At 35.1% G+C, this 19,164-nt stretch overlaps 1 protein-coding gene across 7 annotated transcripts in view; it reads left to right on the top strand.

The window, feature by feature from the left end:
- Positions 1-19,164, top strand: part of GRIA2 (glutamate ionotropic receptor AMPA type subunit 2) — a 167,634-nt gene that overhangs the window by 112,943 nt on the left and 35,527 nt on the right. For all 7 annotated transcript variants that reach the window (XR_004625798.1, XM_034661467.1, XM_034661465.1 and 4 more), the window contains exons 7-12: positions 8,757-8,924; positions 9,175-9,279; positions 9,947-10,057; positions 11,566-11,772; positions 12,275-12,645; positions 17,579-17,777. Coding sequence is in view for 6 of the 7 variants with exons in the window: in XM_034661467.1 (XP_034517358.1) it covers positions 8,757-8,924; positions 9,175-9,279; positions 9,947-10,057; positions 11,566-11,772; positions 12,275-12,645; positions 17,579-17,777 (1,161 nt within the window). In the remaining variant the exon portion in view is untranslated. The remainder of the gene's footprint in view (positions 1-8,756; positions 8,925-9,174; positions 9,280-9,946; positions 10,058-11,565; positions 11,773-12,274; positions 12,646-17,578; positions 17,778-19,164) is intronic.

Raw genomic sequence — 19,164 nt, 5'->3', positions numbered from 1 at the left:
TCCCTTTATTCCGCCCTGGCAGAAAAATAGTGTTATTTTACCTGATGAGGTGTGTCATGACCTTAGTCATCAGACCTGAATCATTACGGCACCTAGATTTAAATGGGACAAAGTGACCATTTTACGTTCCTTAAAAAACGTTTCAAAAGAGGCAGGTAATAAAGATGATTTGCCAGTCTCTCAAAAATCATTTACAAATATTTCTATTTTTAGATAGATTTTCAGTGTTTTTGGTGTCTTCAACAACTTGCAAAATGATAGCTATTCCTTCCGCCTTATCACATCAACAGTCTGAACCTTAGTTCAACTTCTGTGTCTGTGTCATTCTGCTGTTCTGCCCATGTTAAGGAATTCAACAATAATATGTGACCGTGACTGACATTTTGTGGCACTTCAAGTAATGGTTTTCCCACCAGAATCTCATTTCAGTCAAGAAATGACTTAAACCACAGACTCAAACTTTTTAAATTGCTGTCCTAAGAGAGTTATTAGGCTTGTCTGAAAATAGCATAATCTTTTTTTAGTTCAGCAATTAGTGCCATGCATTATACAGTACCCTGGTGGCTTAATGGAATTAATTCTGCTTCTTGAACATGTTAACTGACCAAAACCACTGCGGACACATTGGCATCTTTTACTCCTAATATGAAACAATTTTGCCACACAACAGCCTAGAGGCTTGACATGTTTAGTTTCTTATGTTCTATGGCTTGGAAAGTATGTATATGGTTGAAATAAGTCCATAAATTAAAATTTTGATAGTGGGGGCACCTAGATGGCTCAGTCTGTTAAGCATTCCCCTTGGTCTCAGGTCATGATCCCAGGATCTTGGGATCGAGTTCCATGTCGGGCTCCCTGCTCAGAGAGGAGTCTGCTTCTCCCTCTCCCTCTGCTGCTCCCGCTTGCTCCTGCTCTCACTTGAGCACGCTCGCTCTCTCTCTCTCTCAAATAAATAAATAAAATCTTTAAAAAAATAATAAAAGAAAGAATTAAAAATAAAATAATGATATTGGTACAATTTTTATAAAAAATAATTGAAAAAATAATATTTTGTACTATTTAAATTTATATTGCAGCATTAAAAGTAAAAAGGCATTACTACTATTTGTAATACTAATGCAAGATATCTGGGTTCATCTCATTGCCACACTTCTTCATCTGTAAAGGGAGTAAGTTTAGGTGATGTGTAAGATTTCTCCCAAATCTCTGTCATGATTGTGTGACGTGCTAATTTAGGCACTTAATAAAACATAGGCTAACAGTTCTACTTTTCACCCAATCTGTGACATGTCATATGGTTCCTCTGTCTCTCAAAAATTGTAGTGACTTGCAGGCAGTCATCTCTGAACTCCAGATATGGGGATCAAATCCTAAAATATCTTATAACATATTTGTTTATTTTTCCTGGATTATAAAAGATAAGGAACTTCCACTTTGCTAGAAGATTCCTCGGAAGTGGGGAGAGTCCAGGAGGAATTTATGCAACCAACAAAATAGGAGATCTGCCTCTAAGAAAGTCTCTACCTACTGATGGGTGAATCAAAGCCAGACAATGTTTTGATTTGAGTATCTTTTTTTCATCTTGATGAATCTAATTACTTTTATCTGAAAATTTGAGTGCTGAAGTGAATCCAAAGTTTCAGAATGTAAACATCTTGGTCCTTAAGCAAGACTCATTCAGGGTCATTAGGCCATCTGGATAATTTAGGTAAACTACGTTGTTTTTAATGTATTCCTTTTACAAAGAGAGTCTTTTTTCACAGTGGCTTAAAGATTATTTTATTGCTCATAAAGAATAATAAAGGATGTTAATTTTGGTTTCTTGCTGACAGAGCTGGTTTTTTCACCCTTGGAAATGTGTGCTTACTAAAAAGAGGGTGATTTTTTTTTTAATTTTGTAATTACAATTTAATTTTTTTAGAGCAGTTGAAGGTTCACCACAACACTGAGCAAAAAGTGTCAAGAATTCCCATATACCTCTGCCCCCACACATGCACAGCCTCCTCCAATATCCACTTCACTCACAGAGTTGATTCATTTGTTAGAATTGGTGAACCAATATTGACATCATAATTACCCAAAGTCCGTATTTTACATTATGGTTCACTGTAGTGTGCATCCTATAGTTTGGGACAAATGTATAATAACATGCTTCCGTCATTATAGTCTCAGAGTGACTATTTTCACTACTCTAAAAATCCTCTGTGCTCTGCCTGTTCATCTCTCCTCTCACTCCTAGCAAACATGGATCTTTTTACTGTCTCTGTAGTTTTGCCTTTTCCAGAATGTCATATAGTTGGAATCATACAGTATGTAGTCTTTTTAGATTGGCTTTTTTTTTTACTTAGTAATATACATTCAAGTTTCCTCCATGTCTTTGGATGGCTTGGTAGCTCACTCCTTTCTAGCACTGATAATATTCCATTAGCGGAATGTACCATTCACTTACTGAAGGACATCCTGGTTGCTTCCAAGTTTCAGCAGTTATGAATAAAGCTACCATGAATATCTGTGCACTGGTTTTTGAGTGGACCTATAGTTTCAACTGCTTTGGGTAAATACCAAATAGTACAATTGCTGGATCATATGGTGAGAGTACGTTTAGTTTTGTAAGGAACTGCCAGATTGTTTCCCAAAGTGGCTGTACCATTTTGCATTCTCACTAGCAGCGAATGAGAGTTCCTGTTGCTCCATTGATGTTGTTTCTGTGAAGGTATTGTGACTTTATGCAGTGAAGTTTCAAAGGGCACATATTCAACAAGCTTTAAACAGCCTTATCGCAGACACTTCTTTTCCAGAGGGTAGACTGAAATTAAATTTGAAATTAAGACATGTGAATAAACCTAAGTTTATGATGTATTTCCCAATACTTTTTTTTTTTTTTTAATGGCTTTAGTTGATTCTTGGTCATTGCCTGGAATCAAGGAAGGAAGGAAGGAAAGAAGGAAAACTTCCTAAAGTTTTTCTTATAGGTTTAATTATTTTTCCTAGAGCTCATCTGTTTTGACCATTTTGATAACTTGATAAAAAAAGAAATTGAGAATTATATTGTAAGATTTTTTAGGGAAATATCATTTGGTGTACAATAACTTTAATCAAGTGATGCCATTTTAAGAATGAGTATATAAAATTTATCAGTCCATACAACTTTTAACAGCCCTAAGTATGTGACACAGCACATTATTTTTATGAAAAGTAATTGGTACAGGGGCGCCTGGGTGGCACAGCGGTTAAGCGTCTGCCTTCGGCTCAGGGCGTGATCCCGGCATTATGGGATCCAGCCCCACATCAGGCTCCTCCGCTATGAGCCTGCTTCTTCCTCTCCCACTCCCCCTGCTTGTGTTCCCTCTCTCGCTGGCTGTCTCTCTCTCTGTTGAATAAATAAATAAAATCTTTAAAAAAAAAAGTAATTGGTATAAGGAAATTTTTAAAATGGTAATTTGTTTGGACAACGAATGTTCTTCAGACAAAGCTAAACTAGAATTGTTACTGTAGTATTTCATAGGGACTTTAATATGCCAATGTGACAGTCAGTTCCTGAATTTATTGGCTCACAGATGCTTTTGTAGATTAGGATAATTGTTTTCAAAACATCCAAACAATCTAGTTTTATACCAGGGTAGATAGTGATGAAAGGAAAAAGAAAGCAAACATGGTGGTCAATAACTTGTATTTTGAGGCATACTTCACACGTCACCTGGCTTCTCATTTCCTGTAACTGTACTCATTTGATGTGGTATTTGCCAGACAAGGGGACCCACTGTCCCAGTGTGCCTGGTACTGAGGAGTTTCCTGGGAATGCAGGCTTGCTGCCTGAAACAGGGATAGTACCTGGCAAACCAAGACACTTGATCATCGTCATTGCCCCAGAAACACAGAGATCTGGATTCAAACTACGCCTTAATTTTTTGTGACCCTGGGTAAAATATTACTTGGGATCTTCATCTATAAAACTAGAGTGAAAATATTTGCTGCATAGAATTTTTAAAAAAGGACTTATGAGGAAACCACCCAGCTCAGATTTGGCATGTAGAGGACTTGGTCAACATGAATTCTTTTTCCTCACCAGCTTTTCCAATACCACTAGGACATAAAAGAGGCATTTCATTGGTAAGAAACCTTGGACACTTTAACTTACCCAAGGCAACTGAGCAGTAAATGATAAAATCAGGGCTTGGGCACTGTCTTCTGTTGATACATTCAATGCTTTCTAAACTATATACAATTCAATTTCAAGTGTCAAGGAAAATTTGGAAAGTGGCCATTCGTAGTAAGTTTTTAGCACTATCATAATATATAAAGTCTAGTACTTTTTCTTTGAATATTTTCTATTTTAGCACAGTGCAGATAACATATGTTTAGGAATAGGTGCTATCATAATAATGACCCATAAAATATTATATTATAGCCTATTTATCCTTTTGAATTCTGAGTGTACATAGAACTTCTTTTCATTCTCTCTTTTTGTTGGCTGTCAGAAGACTGTTTACTGGTTCCAGTGACTATAGTAATGTATTATTGAATAATGTCTGATGACTGTTGGGCATAACAAACATGTTTAAAATGCATATTTTATTTTGTATTTGAAAAATAAGTCTCAATAAATATACATTGAAAATGGAATAAAAAGTGCATTTGGAAAACGGACCATAAAAACATTTTCCCAGATTTCTTCTTAAAGTGTGGCTATGATTCGATTGTGATACAGCACTGCAAAACATAATGGCCCCCCACTGAATTATAAATTTCCAGCTCAGCTGAGGGATTTCACAGAACATAAACATCAGGGCAGAGATGATGCATTTGTTTTCAAAGAAGGAGCTAGTTACATTGCCATCATGTTCCCTTCAAATTAATTTACATCTAGTTTAGTGAATGGTAGAATAAAACTGAAGTATCTCACTCTCCAATCAAAAATATGAATATATTTGTTTAGAAAAATAAACAAGCCACATATGAAGAACATAAAGAGGAACTCTGGAAACAGTGTCTGTTTATTTTCTCTGAGTCCAGAATTGTGTTTCTATGATTGTGACTTTTAATTTAAAACAATAATAGGCTGGAGGCTTGATTAAATGTGAACATTTGAAAAAGGTTGAAAGGATTTTTCTTCTTGGTGCGCTCATGCTCCGAATCATAATTGTAACGTGCGGCAAGGACCTCAATGCTTTTAGTTCATTCAACCTAATCTTATTGTTTCATGTAGTTCACCAACATTTATAGACCTCTAAAACATTCAGCAGATGGCTTTATAGATTTCTCATAGTCATGTGAGCAAGCTGACTCAATGAAGATTTTGGCTTTTAACTATTATTGTAACTTTTTAATGTGCATTGACTACTTTTTTCTTTAATATCCAATTTATTTAATTTAGGCTCTGTTTCATATTCAGTGACCTAGACTTTATTTTAACAGTTACATTGGCAATGAACTAATTACTATATAAGAAAGCAAATTAATCAATTTTTTTTTCTCTAGGAGAATAGAAATAAACATCTATGCAAGGCAGATAAATCCTGATATGTTATCTTATTTCTCCAGATCTTTTCTTAAGTTAATAGGATTTAAAACAATGCTTTTTTCTTAAAAAAAAAAGTACATGAATATTCTAGAACACTTAGAAAAGAAATATAATCATGTATGCTTCCTCCCTATTATAACCATTTTGTTTATTTTTTCCCTTATTTGTTGAAGGGATATTACCCTTTTTTTTAAACCACTCTCATTAATCAATGAAGAAGGTATTTTTTAAAATTTAGGTGTAATAATGTTTTTCACTAATTTTATAATTAACATTATATATATTATATAATCGTTATTAGTATCATTTTTTTTAAGATTTTATTTATTTATCTGACAGAGACAGCCAGTGAGAGAGGAAACACAAGCAGGGGGAGTGGGAGAGGAAGAAGCAGGCTCATAGCAGAGGAGCCTGATGTGGGGCTCGATCCCATAATGCCGGGATCATGCCCTGAGCCGAAGGCCTATGCTTAACCGCTGTGCCACCCAGGTGCCCCTATTAGTATCATTTTTTAATGGCTGCATTATACTTGCTTAAGGCAGAAAATATAGGCTTTATACATTCTTTTACTGTCAGAAATGTGAGTTCTTTCTAAATATAGATGGACCTATTACATACTATATTTTGCTAATTTCTTGCATATAGTTTGGAGAAAAAGGTTACAGATGTTTTGGAAAAAATGGTGATTGGTTTTATTTAGATTTGTCTGGTTGAGATATTTGTGAGAAACTCAAGTGCATCCATCTGGGAGATAATCTAAATATGTAGAGAACTCATATATAGGCCTGCAATGACATTGCTTAAGTGGTATCGCAAGAGAAGAAATAAGGAAGAACACCTACAGGTAAATATGAATATTTTATTACAGTTTACAGCACTCAGTCACAGTGCTCATGGCCTCAAAATCATTTTCTCTTTCTCTTCTTCTTGCCAACTTTCCCATCAAATTTGACTCATTCATATGGTCAAATGAAAGCAGTTCAACTAAACTAATACGTGGAAAGATTAAAGGAATGATAACCTCACACTGCCATTTTAGTATTAGAAAAATGGAGGCTTAAGAAGTTTCTGGATACATGGAGGGGATGATTCATACTACATAAACTATTTTTCATTTGCATTATTGTAATATCTCTCATATTAAAAGCATAACTCAGACATCTATCTACCATCAGACTGATTTATAACACTATGATAGGCATATTGCAATTATCTGTTTATACACCTTTTCACTAGACTGAAAGAGACCATGGATCTCATAAAGACAGGGTCCATATCAAGATCTTTGACTTCCTTGCCTACATTCTTTCCTCCCTTCCTAAGCCTTTTCAGTGTGTCTGGCCCTGCCCTGAGTGCTGAGAATTCAGTGGTGACAGGTGAGTTTTCTTCTTTCCTAGAGTAACTATTCCAGTGGGGAAGAGAGATGAAATAGAGAAATACAGAATGTGTGAACAAGATATTCAGATACTGGTAGACACTATGAAGGAAATAAATAAGGTCATGTGAAGAGGAGTGATTGGGTCTGTGCTGGGCAGGAAGGGCATTAATGAGGAAGTAATGTTTAAGCACATACATGTCATTTAAAGCCATGAACTGAGTGAGACCACTTAGAGAGCAGGAAGGGTTGATGTGGAATGGCAAGTTTAGAAAATTCCTCTTAAATTTTCTAATGAAGGAAACAGAAAAAAAAAAGGTGGGTATTGGAAGGAGGTATAAACCTAAGAAGCAGTTATCGTAGCTATCATCTACCTATCTAACATCTATCATCTATTTATGTATCTATCATCATCTGTCTCTCTATTTGTGGTAGGGGATCTCAGAGCATTTGAAGTGCTAATAGAAATGATCCAATAGAGAGAGAGAAAAGACTGATGCAGGATATCGAGGGTGTACTTGTAGATGAAATATCCTTAGAAAGATCTGAGGGACTGTACCGTGCACTGTTGGAGTGGCTGTCCTCATGTAGGAGCATTCATGTGTCGTCAGCTCAGGAGGAAAACAGAATGTGATCTTGGCAGTCTTATGGTTGAAAGATGAACAGTTTCTGTCTGAAGGCTTCTATTTTTTGGAGACATGTAGGCAAGAAAATCAGCAGGAATTCAGAGAAAGAGAAGTGTGCAGAGCTATGTGTGTTAAGAGAAGAAAAGAGAAGGTATAAAATAATCATTTTTGACAGTGGGAGAACTAAGTTACTAAAGAAAGGAGGAGGAGGATTTGGAAATACTAAGTGCCCATTTTGGATTTGTGATCAAGAATTTTAGGGTGTCTTTACATCAAAATCTAGGGATGTACTGTATGGTGACTAACATGATATAATAAAAAATTATTATAAAAAAATTTTAGGGTATTGCAAAATCAGTACAATATTGCATTTCTACCCAGCTTCGCTGTACTTTTGTTACTCACAGATTGAAAAGTATTCAATAACAGAAATTTCCTCAGTATTCATTAAATCTTTTATGTAAACATGCGCTTTATCATTAACAATAGCTGCATGATTCATTTGATAGATGGCGGTATGTACACATGCATGTAATAATACCTCTCCAGCCACTGGCAATGCTTTAGTACACTTAGATATCGCTCTTTTTTTCTGCTTGGCCCCCAGCTCCTGTAATAATCCTACTGTCCCCCCGGGATCTGAATACCATAAGTTTGGAATCAATGTTATGTTATCATAGACTGTTAGAGCATGAAGGAGGCATAGAAATTATGAAATTTGATTGTTCTTCTTCTTAATTACTATAACTACATAGGGGAATCTTAAAAACAAATATTTTGAGACTATTGCAGATCTATGTAAACATCACTGAGGTACAATTAGAGATTTAAACTAATCACTATTCTTTTCCTATTGTCAAATGAATCCTTCATTAGTGGAGGCATATTTGTTTGTAAATTTGATAATTTCCTATATCCCCAAATCAGGCCATAAAGTGATGCGCTAGTAAGAAATTGGCTCAAAAAGAGAAGACCCAATTATTATAAAAGGTCTCACCCAAAACAGTTGAGATGCTAACATAATAGGAAATGCTTACAGTGACGAGCACACTCCATAGTCCCAGTATTCCACACTACCCCTCGCATTCTTAGACTTCTAGATATAGGAATTGTTTCTAAATTCTTGGACGGTGATATGGTGCTGTGTGGTGGCCAGCTGCAGCCCAGATAGCCAGTGCGCGGTGAGCCTCTGAATTTTCTCCCATTCTTATGAAATGTGCACGATGTTTTTCAGTATACTTCTGCTCTGACCTACGACGCTGTTCAAGTGATGACTGAAGCTTTCCGCAACCTACGGAAGCAGAGAATTGAAATCTCCCGAAGGGGGAATGCGGGAGATTGTCTGGCAAACCCAGCAGTCCCCTGGGGACAAGGCGTAGAAATAGAAAGGGCCCTCAAACAGGTTAGTCACTCAAAATGATCGTGAATGTGACTTAACAGTGGACACTATTTTTTTCCACTACGTCAGTCTCCTTGCTATGTTAATGTAAAGTGAATATTATTTCCTAACTGCACGAAGGTAGGTTGAAGGGTGAAAAGCAATCTTGTAAATGTAGTTTTCTTAACCTGAGCCCAGTGACAGTAATCTGTACAGTTTGTATCTTCGGTTGCAGTGAATTGATAACTGTGCTGCTTTCCCATTTTCTCGTTAGGTTCAGGTTGAAGGTCTCTCAGGAAATATAAAGTTTGACCAGAATGGAAAAAGAATAAACTATACAATTAACATCATGGAACTCAAAACGAATGGGCCCCGGAAGGTAAATCATTAGTGATCTAAAGGCAGTTTTCTCTCTGCGAGGAGGTGAGTTTGCTAACCCATCACCTCTTCTTCCAGAGAGTCCTGGAAATGCATATTCGCATAGGTAGACTTTATCTACTTCCTGAAACAGATAACTTTTTAAATATTTTTTCTAAATCTAATCTGTTCTTTCTGGTAAGTAATACTGAAATGTAATCTTCAAATGACTGTGAATAGAGCTTTTTTTTTCTGTTTTTTGATCGAGATATAAGAAGTTTAATGAGAAGAAAAAGAAGCTATCTTTTTATGGTTCCGAAGACAAAACATAGTTGGTGCAAATATGCATTAATGTTTTAATTCAGTACCTTTTCTTTTCATTGTTATGGATAAAATTTCATTGCTTGGATTTTATTTCTATTTCTATGTGATCACTCCCAAACAAATTACCCTGGGAAAATATGAGAAGTGAACGTGAAGAGACAAGCCGTTTTTAAGAAATGCTTTTGTTTCATTGTTTTTATAATCTCTTTTTCTATTAGAGTCACAAAGATAAGAGACACATCTTTGTTTAAAAGAAGCCTAGTTAATGTAGATATAATTTCTGATTAATACATGAGTTTGAAATAATTCAGTGCTTGGCTAATAGATCATTTATTCATGCGTCTCTCTCCTGTAACCTTTTTCAGATCGGATACTGGAGCGAAGTGGACAAAATGGTGGTTACCCTTACCGAGCTCCCTTCTGGAAACGATACCTCTGGACTTGAGAATAAGACTGTTGTTGTCACTACAATTTTGGTAATTAGCCACAGATGCCTGTGCCTTAGTGCGGTTTTCCTTGTGAAAAATATCTGCCAACTGAAATTGCTGTTTGTATTTTAGGGTAATAACGAATATAGTACTGCTTTGGTACTGTTGTAATCACGCACAGCGTATTCACTCTGTCAGAAGGACCACACAAGCATTAGCTAAAGCGTTCAAATTACTCCTTATCCTCTTCAATACTGAGATTTAGCTTGACAGAAAATTCAGACACTGGTGCGTCCACAGGTGTGAACAACTGAGTAAGGTCTGGAAGAGTGTTCCTTGTATTTCCTCTTTGCTTTACCTTTCACTTCCCATGCAATTCTGGGTACATTTTATCTTTACATTTATTAATAATGTTGGCCATGTCTCTTTCTTGATAAGATGAACTCCTTAAAGATAAGGATAATGTCCCTTTTTTTTAACCCCAAATCTCAACACAGTCATTGGCACATAGCCAGCACTGAATGAATGAGACGACGTTGAACTGAATCTTGACCATCTAGGCTCTGGAGAGATGCAAGGTAGATGTGGATCGGCGTGACAAGCTGTTGGTGAAATGAGGCGGAGGCAATGGGGTTCACTAATAGTACATGGTTTTGCAACAAAAAAATCGTATTTTATTTTACTAAGCAGTGATAGAGTAAAACTGTGGGATTCGTTATTCTAACAATATTGAGAAGAAAAATATAGGTAGGTTAATAAGGGATTTGAAAAAAAAACATTGGTTGGCATTTGGAAATATCTTAATAAATGTAAGCTCCGACATGTGAGGGCTTTTGCCTCCATCATGACATGGAGAGGGACTATTTCACCAAACTCTCAAATATGCTTGGTGACACTTTCCAGTAGAGAATATTGGGCTATGTTGAATCATTTGCATACTTCATTTTTCTTATGTTTACAGGGGGAAGCTGCTCTCCATCCTTGTAATATTATCCTAGGCTATTATATCTCTTAGATGAAGTGAGATGTGAAATCTGAGAGGGTAGCCTCAGTACCTCACCATGGCAACAATTCTTTAGTCTGTACTTTACTGACTATGAACCTGATTTCCACATGAATCTTATCCTTGAAGCAGCAATACACAGGGTTTTGGGTGAATGCTGGTTCTTGAGGATGGCATAACCTTAACCTAGAATAAGAGTATGGCAGATCCAGATTTGAATAAAACAGATACTGAGAAGCATTATTCCTATCTAAGCTCCAGAAGTTGACAAACATGACAAGAGGACATGCTAACAGTTTGTGCTTTTCAGTTTCTTGTTTACTTTGGTATGGCTAGATACAAGCCATATTAATGAAATATAATGCTAGACATTTGAGGACCTTTATTTCAAAAGTATTATGCTTAATTTTTTTCTGCTGATATTTTCCACCTTTGTATTCTACAATTTCTCTGGCTAACAGATAATAATTAAACCAGAAGATTTGGTTCAGTGAGAGTAATTAACACAGCTATTTTTTTTTTTAATCAATGAAAGCACTATCTTTCCATATAGGAATCTCCGTATGTTATGATGAAGAAAAATCATGAAATGCTTGAAGGCAATGAGCGTTATGAGGGCTACTGTGTTGACTTGGCTGCGGAAATCGCCAAACATTGCGGGTTCAAGTACAAGTTGACAATTGTTGGGGATGGCAAGTATGGGGCCAGGGATGCTGACACGAAAATTTGGAATGGGATGGTTGGAGAGCTTGTATACGGGGTAAGTAGAGCTCTTCTCCCAAATAAAGTCATTCAGTTTGAACTCTTGTTGACAGAATGCCCCCCCTTCTCTGCAAAGTACCTCTATCCGAGGTGGTTAGTTTCCTACATTACTGAAAAATACTATCTTATTTCCTTGTGAGGATCTGAAAATCAAGGATAAAGTCAGAAACAAACATGCACACTAAATGAGACAGACATTCTGTCTTGAAGCATATGAACAGTATGCATTGTTCAAAGGAGCCAAAGGCATAGATTCAGTGTAATTGAGAGATGTAATTATCATAATCAAGTCAGATGGGTATACTGTGTATTTATAAAAAGGAGGGATATTTGGGGAACAAATTGCTTTTTTGTTTATTCTTTATTGGGACTCTGCCAGGGAAATAATTACTGACATTTCCCTGATTTCTTTTTCTTCCCTTTTTGATCCAGTAATGTAACCATGATTCCTTTCTGACCATGACTCCGGGTACTATTACTTTCATTTGTTTCCCTTACAGAAAGCTGACATTGCAATTGCTCCATTAACTATTACCCTTGTGAGAGAAGAAGTGATTGACTTCTCAAAGCCCTTTATGAGCCTCGGGATATCTATCATGATCAAGAAGCCTCAGAAGTCCAAACCAGGAGTGTTTTCATTTCTTGATCCTTTAGCCTATGAGATCTGGATGTGCATTGTTTTTGCCTACATTGGGGTCAGTGTAGTTTTATTCCTGGTCAGCAGATTTAGCCCCTACGAGTGGCACACTGAGGAGTTTGAAGATGGAAGAGAAACACAAAGTAGTGAATCAACTAATGAATTTGGGATTTTTAATAGTCTCTGGTTTTCCTTGGGTGCCTTTATGCAGCAAGGATGCGATATTTCGCCAAGGTTGGTTACTCACCTGCTTCAACTTTGTGCATTTTAGGTCTCAAGCGGATATTCATGGTGTTTATGAATTCACTATAAGAAGTAAACAGCTGCCGACTACCTGTCCAAGCAGTTTAAGACTCTTCAGGACAGACTCTTCCTGTTGGCATAAGTCTGTGAAATATTTGAGCAATGTTCTTTGAATGTTGATCATGTATTTCCTGGTGAAATTATACACACCATGGAGAGGCTATAAAATGCATAAGGTTCCTATCATTCCATGCCTTCTTGGAGGGGTACCGTGTTTTTGCTGCATATTCTCATTTTACAGTCATCTGTGTGTTGATCCACAGACCTGTATATGGGAAAATGGGCAACATTATTTATTAACTACAAGAGCAACAACTTGTTTACAAAACTTCATTGGCATACATCCCATTTCTTTTATTTTCCCATTATTAGCTCATGCAGATGGTATCAGAGAGATACTACAATTTTTTTTAAAGGTTAGGTTGCTGAATTAAAGGGAATGTGCGGATAAGATATTTTCCAAGTATTTAAGAAATACATGGTTGGGTAATAATGATGACCGATTCATTGCAGCTTGTGCTATATTCAGTAGTAATACACACACATAATGGAATACATTTCTACACCTCTAGTCTCATTATGATGTATTAGGTACTGCACTAGGATGCCTAAATATAATGAATATCTCACAAAATACATTTTGCCTTTGTTCATGTTATATACATGAATAAGCAGCATAGCCATATCTGGCTCTTTGGAAGAAAAAAACATGCTTTTTCTAGTATGATTTTTTCACATTTGAAGCCTAAGTTATGGTCCACATGGCACATTTCAATCTAGGTTTGATTACATTCCTTTGATTCTGTGGGATATCTTAACTAGTAAAGGGGATGATTTTTCTAATACTATTTCATTATGTTGTTAGTTTCTGAGCACTTTGGGGATAAACTGATTAATTTCAAAAAACTATATGAGAAACCCCAAAATTTGTATCTTTTGAGTCTTTTTTTGTATACTCCACCCAGTGAGTATATATCATGTATGCAGAAATTATTAATGACTTACTTCTCTGTTAGTAGGACACATTGTTACGAATTATTTGGACTTAAACAATCTTAATTCCATTGATTCCCTGTGACTTCTTTATGGAACTGCAAAGAATTAGAAGTATGCCAATGGTATTTGCATGGCATAGATGTATAATAATTTTAATATATACAGTATAGAATAATATAGAAATATATAATAATGCTATATATAATAATATATGTAAATATGACGATCTACAAAATATATGAGATTCGTAGTTTTATCTCTGTATTTAGTTTATCTGATTTAAGTTAAAGACATAAAGAGAAATTTCTAATAATAAGGGAGAAAATATTAACAAATAGGGATCTCAGAGAATATTCTGGTCCATAAATAATAATAAAATTATTCATCTTTGGTAAGAAGGCTACTGAAGTGTAATGTTACTTTAATCCTGAGATAAAACGCAATTATCCTAGGGTAAACTATGCTCGTAAACTATGCTCTGCCTTTTGAATAAGTAAGGAGAAGTGTATGAGCTTCATTATAAAGTAGGATAGTGAATNTATTGATCTGGGTTCTTGTAGATGGGTACTTAGATTTGTTTGCCTTACTCCTCATGCCTCGTGGCTCTGACGTTCGTTGTTTTGGTGTCCAGTGCTTGTCAAGGAACAGAAAACATTTATAAGGGCCAGAACACAGGGAACAATTAACAGTCTGTGTTACCCCAGGGTCCACCATGACAAACAGACAACTTCTAATTTTCAACAAGCCTGTTTAGTAAAATATGGCCTTTTATCTGTGCTCTTGATTTCATTCATGAGTTATGACTTACTATAATTTCACATATAATAATTTTTATTTCCTGGTAAGATAAATAGATTTTAGATAGTATATTTTTCCTTGTTATCAACTGATTTATTTTTTGCTACACAATATATATAAGCAAAATTTTCTTTGCTAAAAAATTTTAAGTGTACATATCTTTCATTCTATATTATAAGGGCATTTAAATATTGAATATACTGCATAATATTGGCAAATTTAATGATTTTTTTAAAACAAACAGAACTATCTTTTTTTACAATGCAATGATGGTTACTCCAGTTTAGAAAAGAAGAATAGAGAAGCATAGTATCTAATAATAATAATAATGATCATGATAATGATGACACACAAAATGCACAGATCACTTTGAGATGCACTTTAAATATTTTGAAAGATATTTATCACCTCTTTTTAAGTAAAATATGGTATGGAACTATATTATTAATATTAATAAAACATTTAAATTTTAATCAGGAATCATTTATTGAACTGAATTGGTCATTTTCCTGAATTAAGTTTAGAATATGTTACCTATAGTTTTCTGAAGCCTAGAACTACAGAAATTGTGAGAGCAAAATGCTATAAACTTGACTTTTATTTTCCAGCTTGCCTCTGTTTTTTCCCCCATATCTCAAAAGGATTCCAATGAATAAAAATGCCATTCTTTAAACAATTATTTAATATAGATTTAAAAGAAATGGTAGGATAAAAAAAAAGAAATGGTAGCATATCTGTGCTTATTTGTGTGCCGATTCAGAGAGGTGAAGATTTGTTTTTAATTAGAGAAACCATTGTTGTCTGTCACCATAAGACATAAATTGAATTTGCCCCCTGCATAAAATTTCTCAGGAACTCTTTCAGAAACATTAATTGATCCTTTGAAAACACTTACAAATGAATAATAAATTGCTCAAGAATTTTCTTTTTTGAGTGATGTGTAAGTTCAATAATTTTTTTTGAGATATCTTGTGAAACTTTAAGTAAATTGGCATATCTAAGTTTATTAAATCTGACTTAAGCACTGGAATAGAGAATAACTTACATCTTTAACTGGTGTTTACTTTACAAATGGAACAGAATTACTTATAAAAAAGATTCTAAAATACATTGCCAATTGCCATGCAGTTTATAGTGTCAAAGCAATTACTAAAAAAATCAGCTTTGTTTTGAGGGATTTGAGCTGCCCTCTTAAATATGGGGGACATGGCCTGTAATTATACCTTCCATTGTTATGGAATAAATAGTGAATATTTTGAAAGTGGCTGTATCTACACAAGAGGTTTCTTAAATTTAACATGTATTTAATACCCTTTCAGGATATAAGAGAGAAGTTAACTTTCTTCCATCCTGTCATATTTATTTAATTCTTTGCATCTCTCAGAGACCTTGATAAAGGCTCTTAATTACATTTTTTTCACTGCTCGCTCACTTTCTCTCTTTCTCTTTTAGCAATAGATGTTCTTAAGAATCTTTACTTTTAAATAAGCTTCCCCACTTTTTTTTGACTGCCAGAATACTTAATTCTACAAAGGTGAATTTCTTACTGTTAAATGTCAGGAGGTCTGTTTTAGGCCATAAATTACCAAACGTTTGTAATTTAAATTTTTAGAAATGTTACCCCTTCACTGTAGCAAGTTTAATTGTTAGACGTAACAAAGTTATTAACCCAAAATGTTATTGTATTGAATTTAAATCCCGGGGCGCCTGGGTGGCACAGCGGTTAAGCGTCTGCCTTNGTTAATATTACTTAAATCCCCGGGCGCCTGGGTGGCACAGCGGTTAAGCGTCTGCCTTCGGCTCAGGGAGTGATCCCAGCGTTCTGGGATAGAGCCCCACGTCAGGCTCCTCCGCTGTGAGCCTGCTTCTTCCTCTCCCACTCCCCCTGCTTGTGTTCCCTCTCTCTCTGGCTGTCTCTATCTCTGTCGAATAAATAAAAATAAAATCTTTAAAAAAATATTACTTAAATCCCTTTACTTTTTAAATCCCTTTATACTTAGAATCTCGCCAAATCTTTCAAAATAATAAGCTATGTATCAGTTTCCATATCTACATAACTATATTTACCTCTTTAGGGTTTAAAGTAAATTACNTATTACTTAAATCCCTTTACTTTTTAAATCCCTTTATACTTAGAATCTCGCCAAATCTTTCATAATAATAAGCTATGTATCAGTTTCCATATCTACATAACTATATTTACCTCTTTAGGGTTTAAAGTAAATTACTAGGGATCTATTAAGCTTTTAAAAATATTTTACATATGAATTTATGGTCAAAGAAATATTATTATTTTATTATATTGCAAATTAGGAATTTGTATCTTGGCAAACGTTTTAATGTCTAATTTTTTTCCTTGAGTTGTCTTTTTTTCTTAAGCAGGAGGCACAGAGGAACAGGGTGGTAGCAGTCCATGCCAGGAAGCCTCAGATTTTTATTCATTAAGAATTATATTTTGTGTCATCCCTTTGTTTGTTGTATCATTTTTTTCCCCATTTTCTATCCTGCACTGTATCTAAAACCTATGTTTTTGCACACACAAAAACCCAATGAAATTTTGGACCTTTCTGAGGGTTTTGGAACTTCATTGTCTGAATTAAGGGGAGTGTTTCTTCAGTTTAATTCTCATCTATGGTGCACATTCTTTTATTTTTAATATTTGATTTTGTTTGTCAACATTATTGTGAGTTCTGCGAGTGATGTTAAATTCTCTTATTCATGTTTACTTATGTCATGAATGAATAGTAGGATGGGCGTTGGCTGGATTATTTGCACATTTCTTGAAATTGCTTCATTATGAGATGTCGTACCATATGATTTGAGCATTATAATTATGAAAGAATCTGAGGAATCTGAAGTTTTGGCCTCTGGGTGGCTCATTAAATCTAGCTAATCTGTATTCCTTACCCAGAATGCTTAATAATTTCCAGTTTTATTAACTAGCAGACATATTGAAAAGTTTTAAGTTTAATATTCCCATATAAGTCAATATTTGCATTATATTGCTAACTTGCTTTTTTAATTAGGTCATTCATTTCACTTTACAAATCCATTTCATACTTGTTATTAGATCCCTCTCTGGGCGCATTGTTGGAGGTGTGTGGTGGTTCTTTACCCTGATCATAATCTCCTCCTACACGGCTAACTTAGCTGCCTTCCTGACTGTAGAGAGGATGGTGTCTCCCATCGAAAGTGCTGAGGATCTTTCTAAGCAAACAGAAATTGCTTATGGAACATTAGACTCTGGATCCACTAAAGAGTTTTTCAGGGTAAGAAATTCTGCTTTGTTAATTTCTGATTTTGATCTTAAAATTTGACCGTTTTAAATTTTGTCCTCCCTCCCTCCCTCCTGTGCTCTACACAATGGTACTATGTGATAGTAACCCCCATCTCTGTCTCTAACTCAATTTCTGTTCTGGACCTCGTCTCTATACCCCTCTCTGCCCCATCCCTATCCTTAGCTCCAGCTCTGTCTATTTTGTCATGCCTAACAGGTCTAAATGGGTAGCATAATTGTAATGTGTCTATTAAATATATTCTACTTTTCAAAAAAATTGTAACCATATGGTATTTGTTTATAGGACAAGCCCAATAACCTGATGTCAGTATAATTTTCTTTCATTATGCTCTTTTCTCTATATAAGAACTCAGTCTATTAAAATGTTTAATGCAGCTAATAAACTTAGGTTTTAGGCAAATATATATAACATACAATGATCTCTGATAATCCAACAAAATCTTTGAATGTATCTGAATTTGCTTGAGTGAGATCTAGGGCACTCCAGAATTAGTATAATCTGAAGACTGTTTCATCTACCTTGCCTCTGGTATCTTTTCCAACTAACTTCAGTTGAGTAGATATATGATAGGAAAACAAGTTGGGGAGCAGACCACAGCCGATAATAGACATCTGGATATGTGTAGGGAGCGCAGGACCTTGAGGCTTTCTTTAAGCGCTACAATTTAAGCACCGAAGTGTGGTCAATCTATCAGCAGCTACTTTGACTTTAATGCAGTTCTATGTATGAATGTTATAATACAAATTTGCTACTGATGACAATATGCTTCCATTTATGAACATATATGTAATATGTATATAAATACTCTTAATGTAGCACAGTGTTCTAACTTGATCATAACAATGGATCTATTAAAATAAATTAGAATATTGTATGGTTCTTAATGAGAAGTATATTTTGAAGCAGTTTTTATTATTTGTATCCCAGTACGGCTTTCATTTATTTTATTTATATATTTCGTTCATATTCTTCCTCTTGAAGTGAATGAAGTATGTGAATGAATAAGGTACCTGCTATATCATGGTTTATTTAGTGCTACTTAATGTTGGTTAAGATAATCTTAATTATTTCCAGATACTGTCTTACAGGTTGGTATACATATGTTGAGAGTTGCTATCATTAGCTTGTTTGCACAACAGTAGTACCAAGTACTCTCAACAACTGTGCATTCACAGTTCCCGAGCTTCACAGTATACCTTAACTCAGTCAATCATAGAAACATATATGTAATAATCAACATGCCAAGATTTCATGATTGGTATACTCAAGTTCCCTCGTAGACAAGATGAGAAGGCTAGATGACTCTGGGAAAAGAATGCTGTTACTCTGTGTTTCAGTGCACTCACTCCATGAAGAC

This window comes from Ailuropoda melanoleuca, chromosome 5 (assembly GCF_002007445.2).
Source record: "Ailuropoda melanoleuca isolate Jingjing chromosome 5, ASM200744v2, whole genome shotgun sequence".
Classification (NCBI taxonomy): Eukaryota; Metazoa; Chordata; class Mammalia; order Carnivora; family Ursidae; genus Ailuropoda; species Ailuropoda melanoleuca.
Note: the sequence above shows the minus strand (reverse complement) of the source record. Positions and strands in the feature narration are given on the sequence as shown.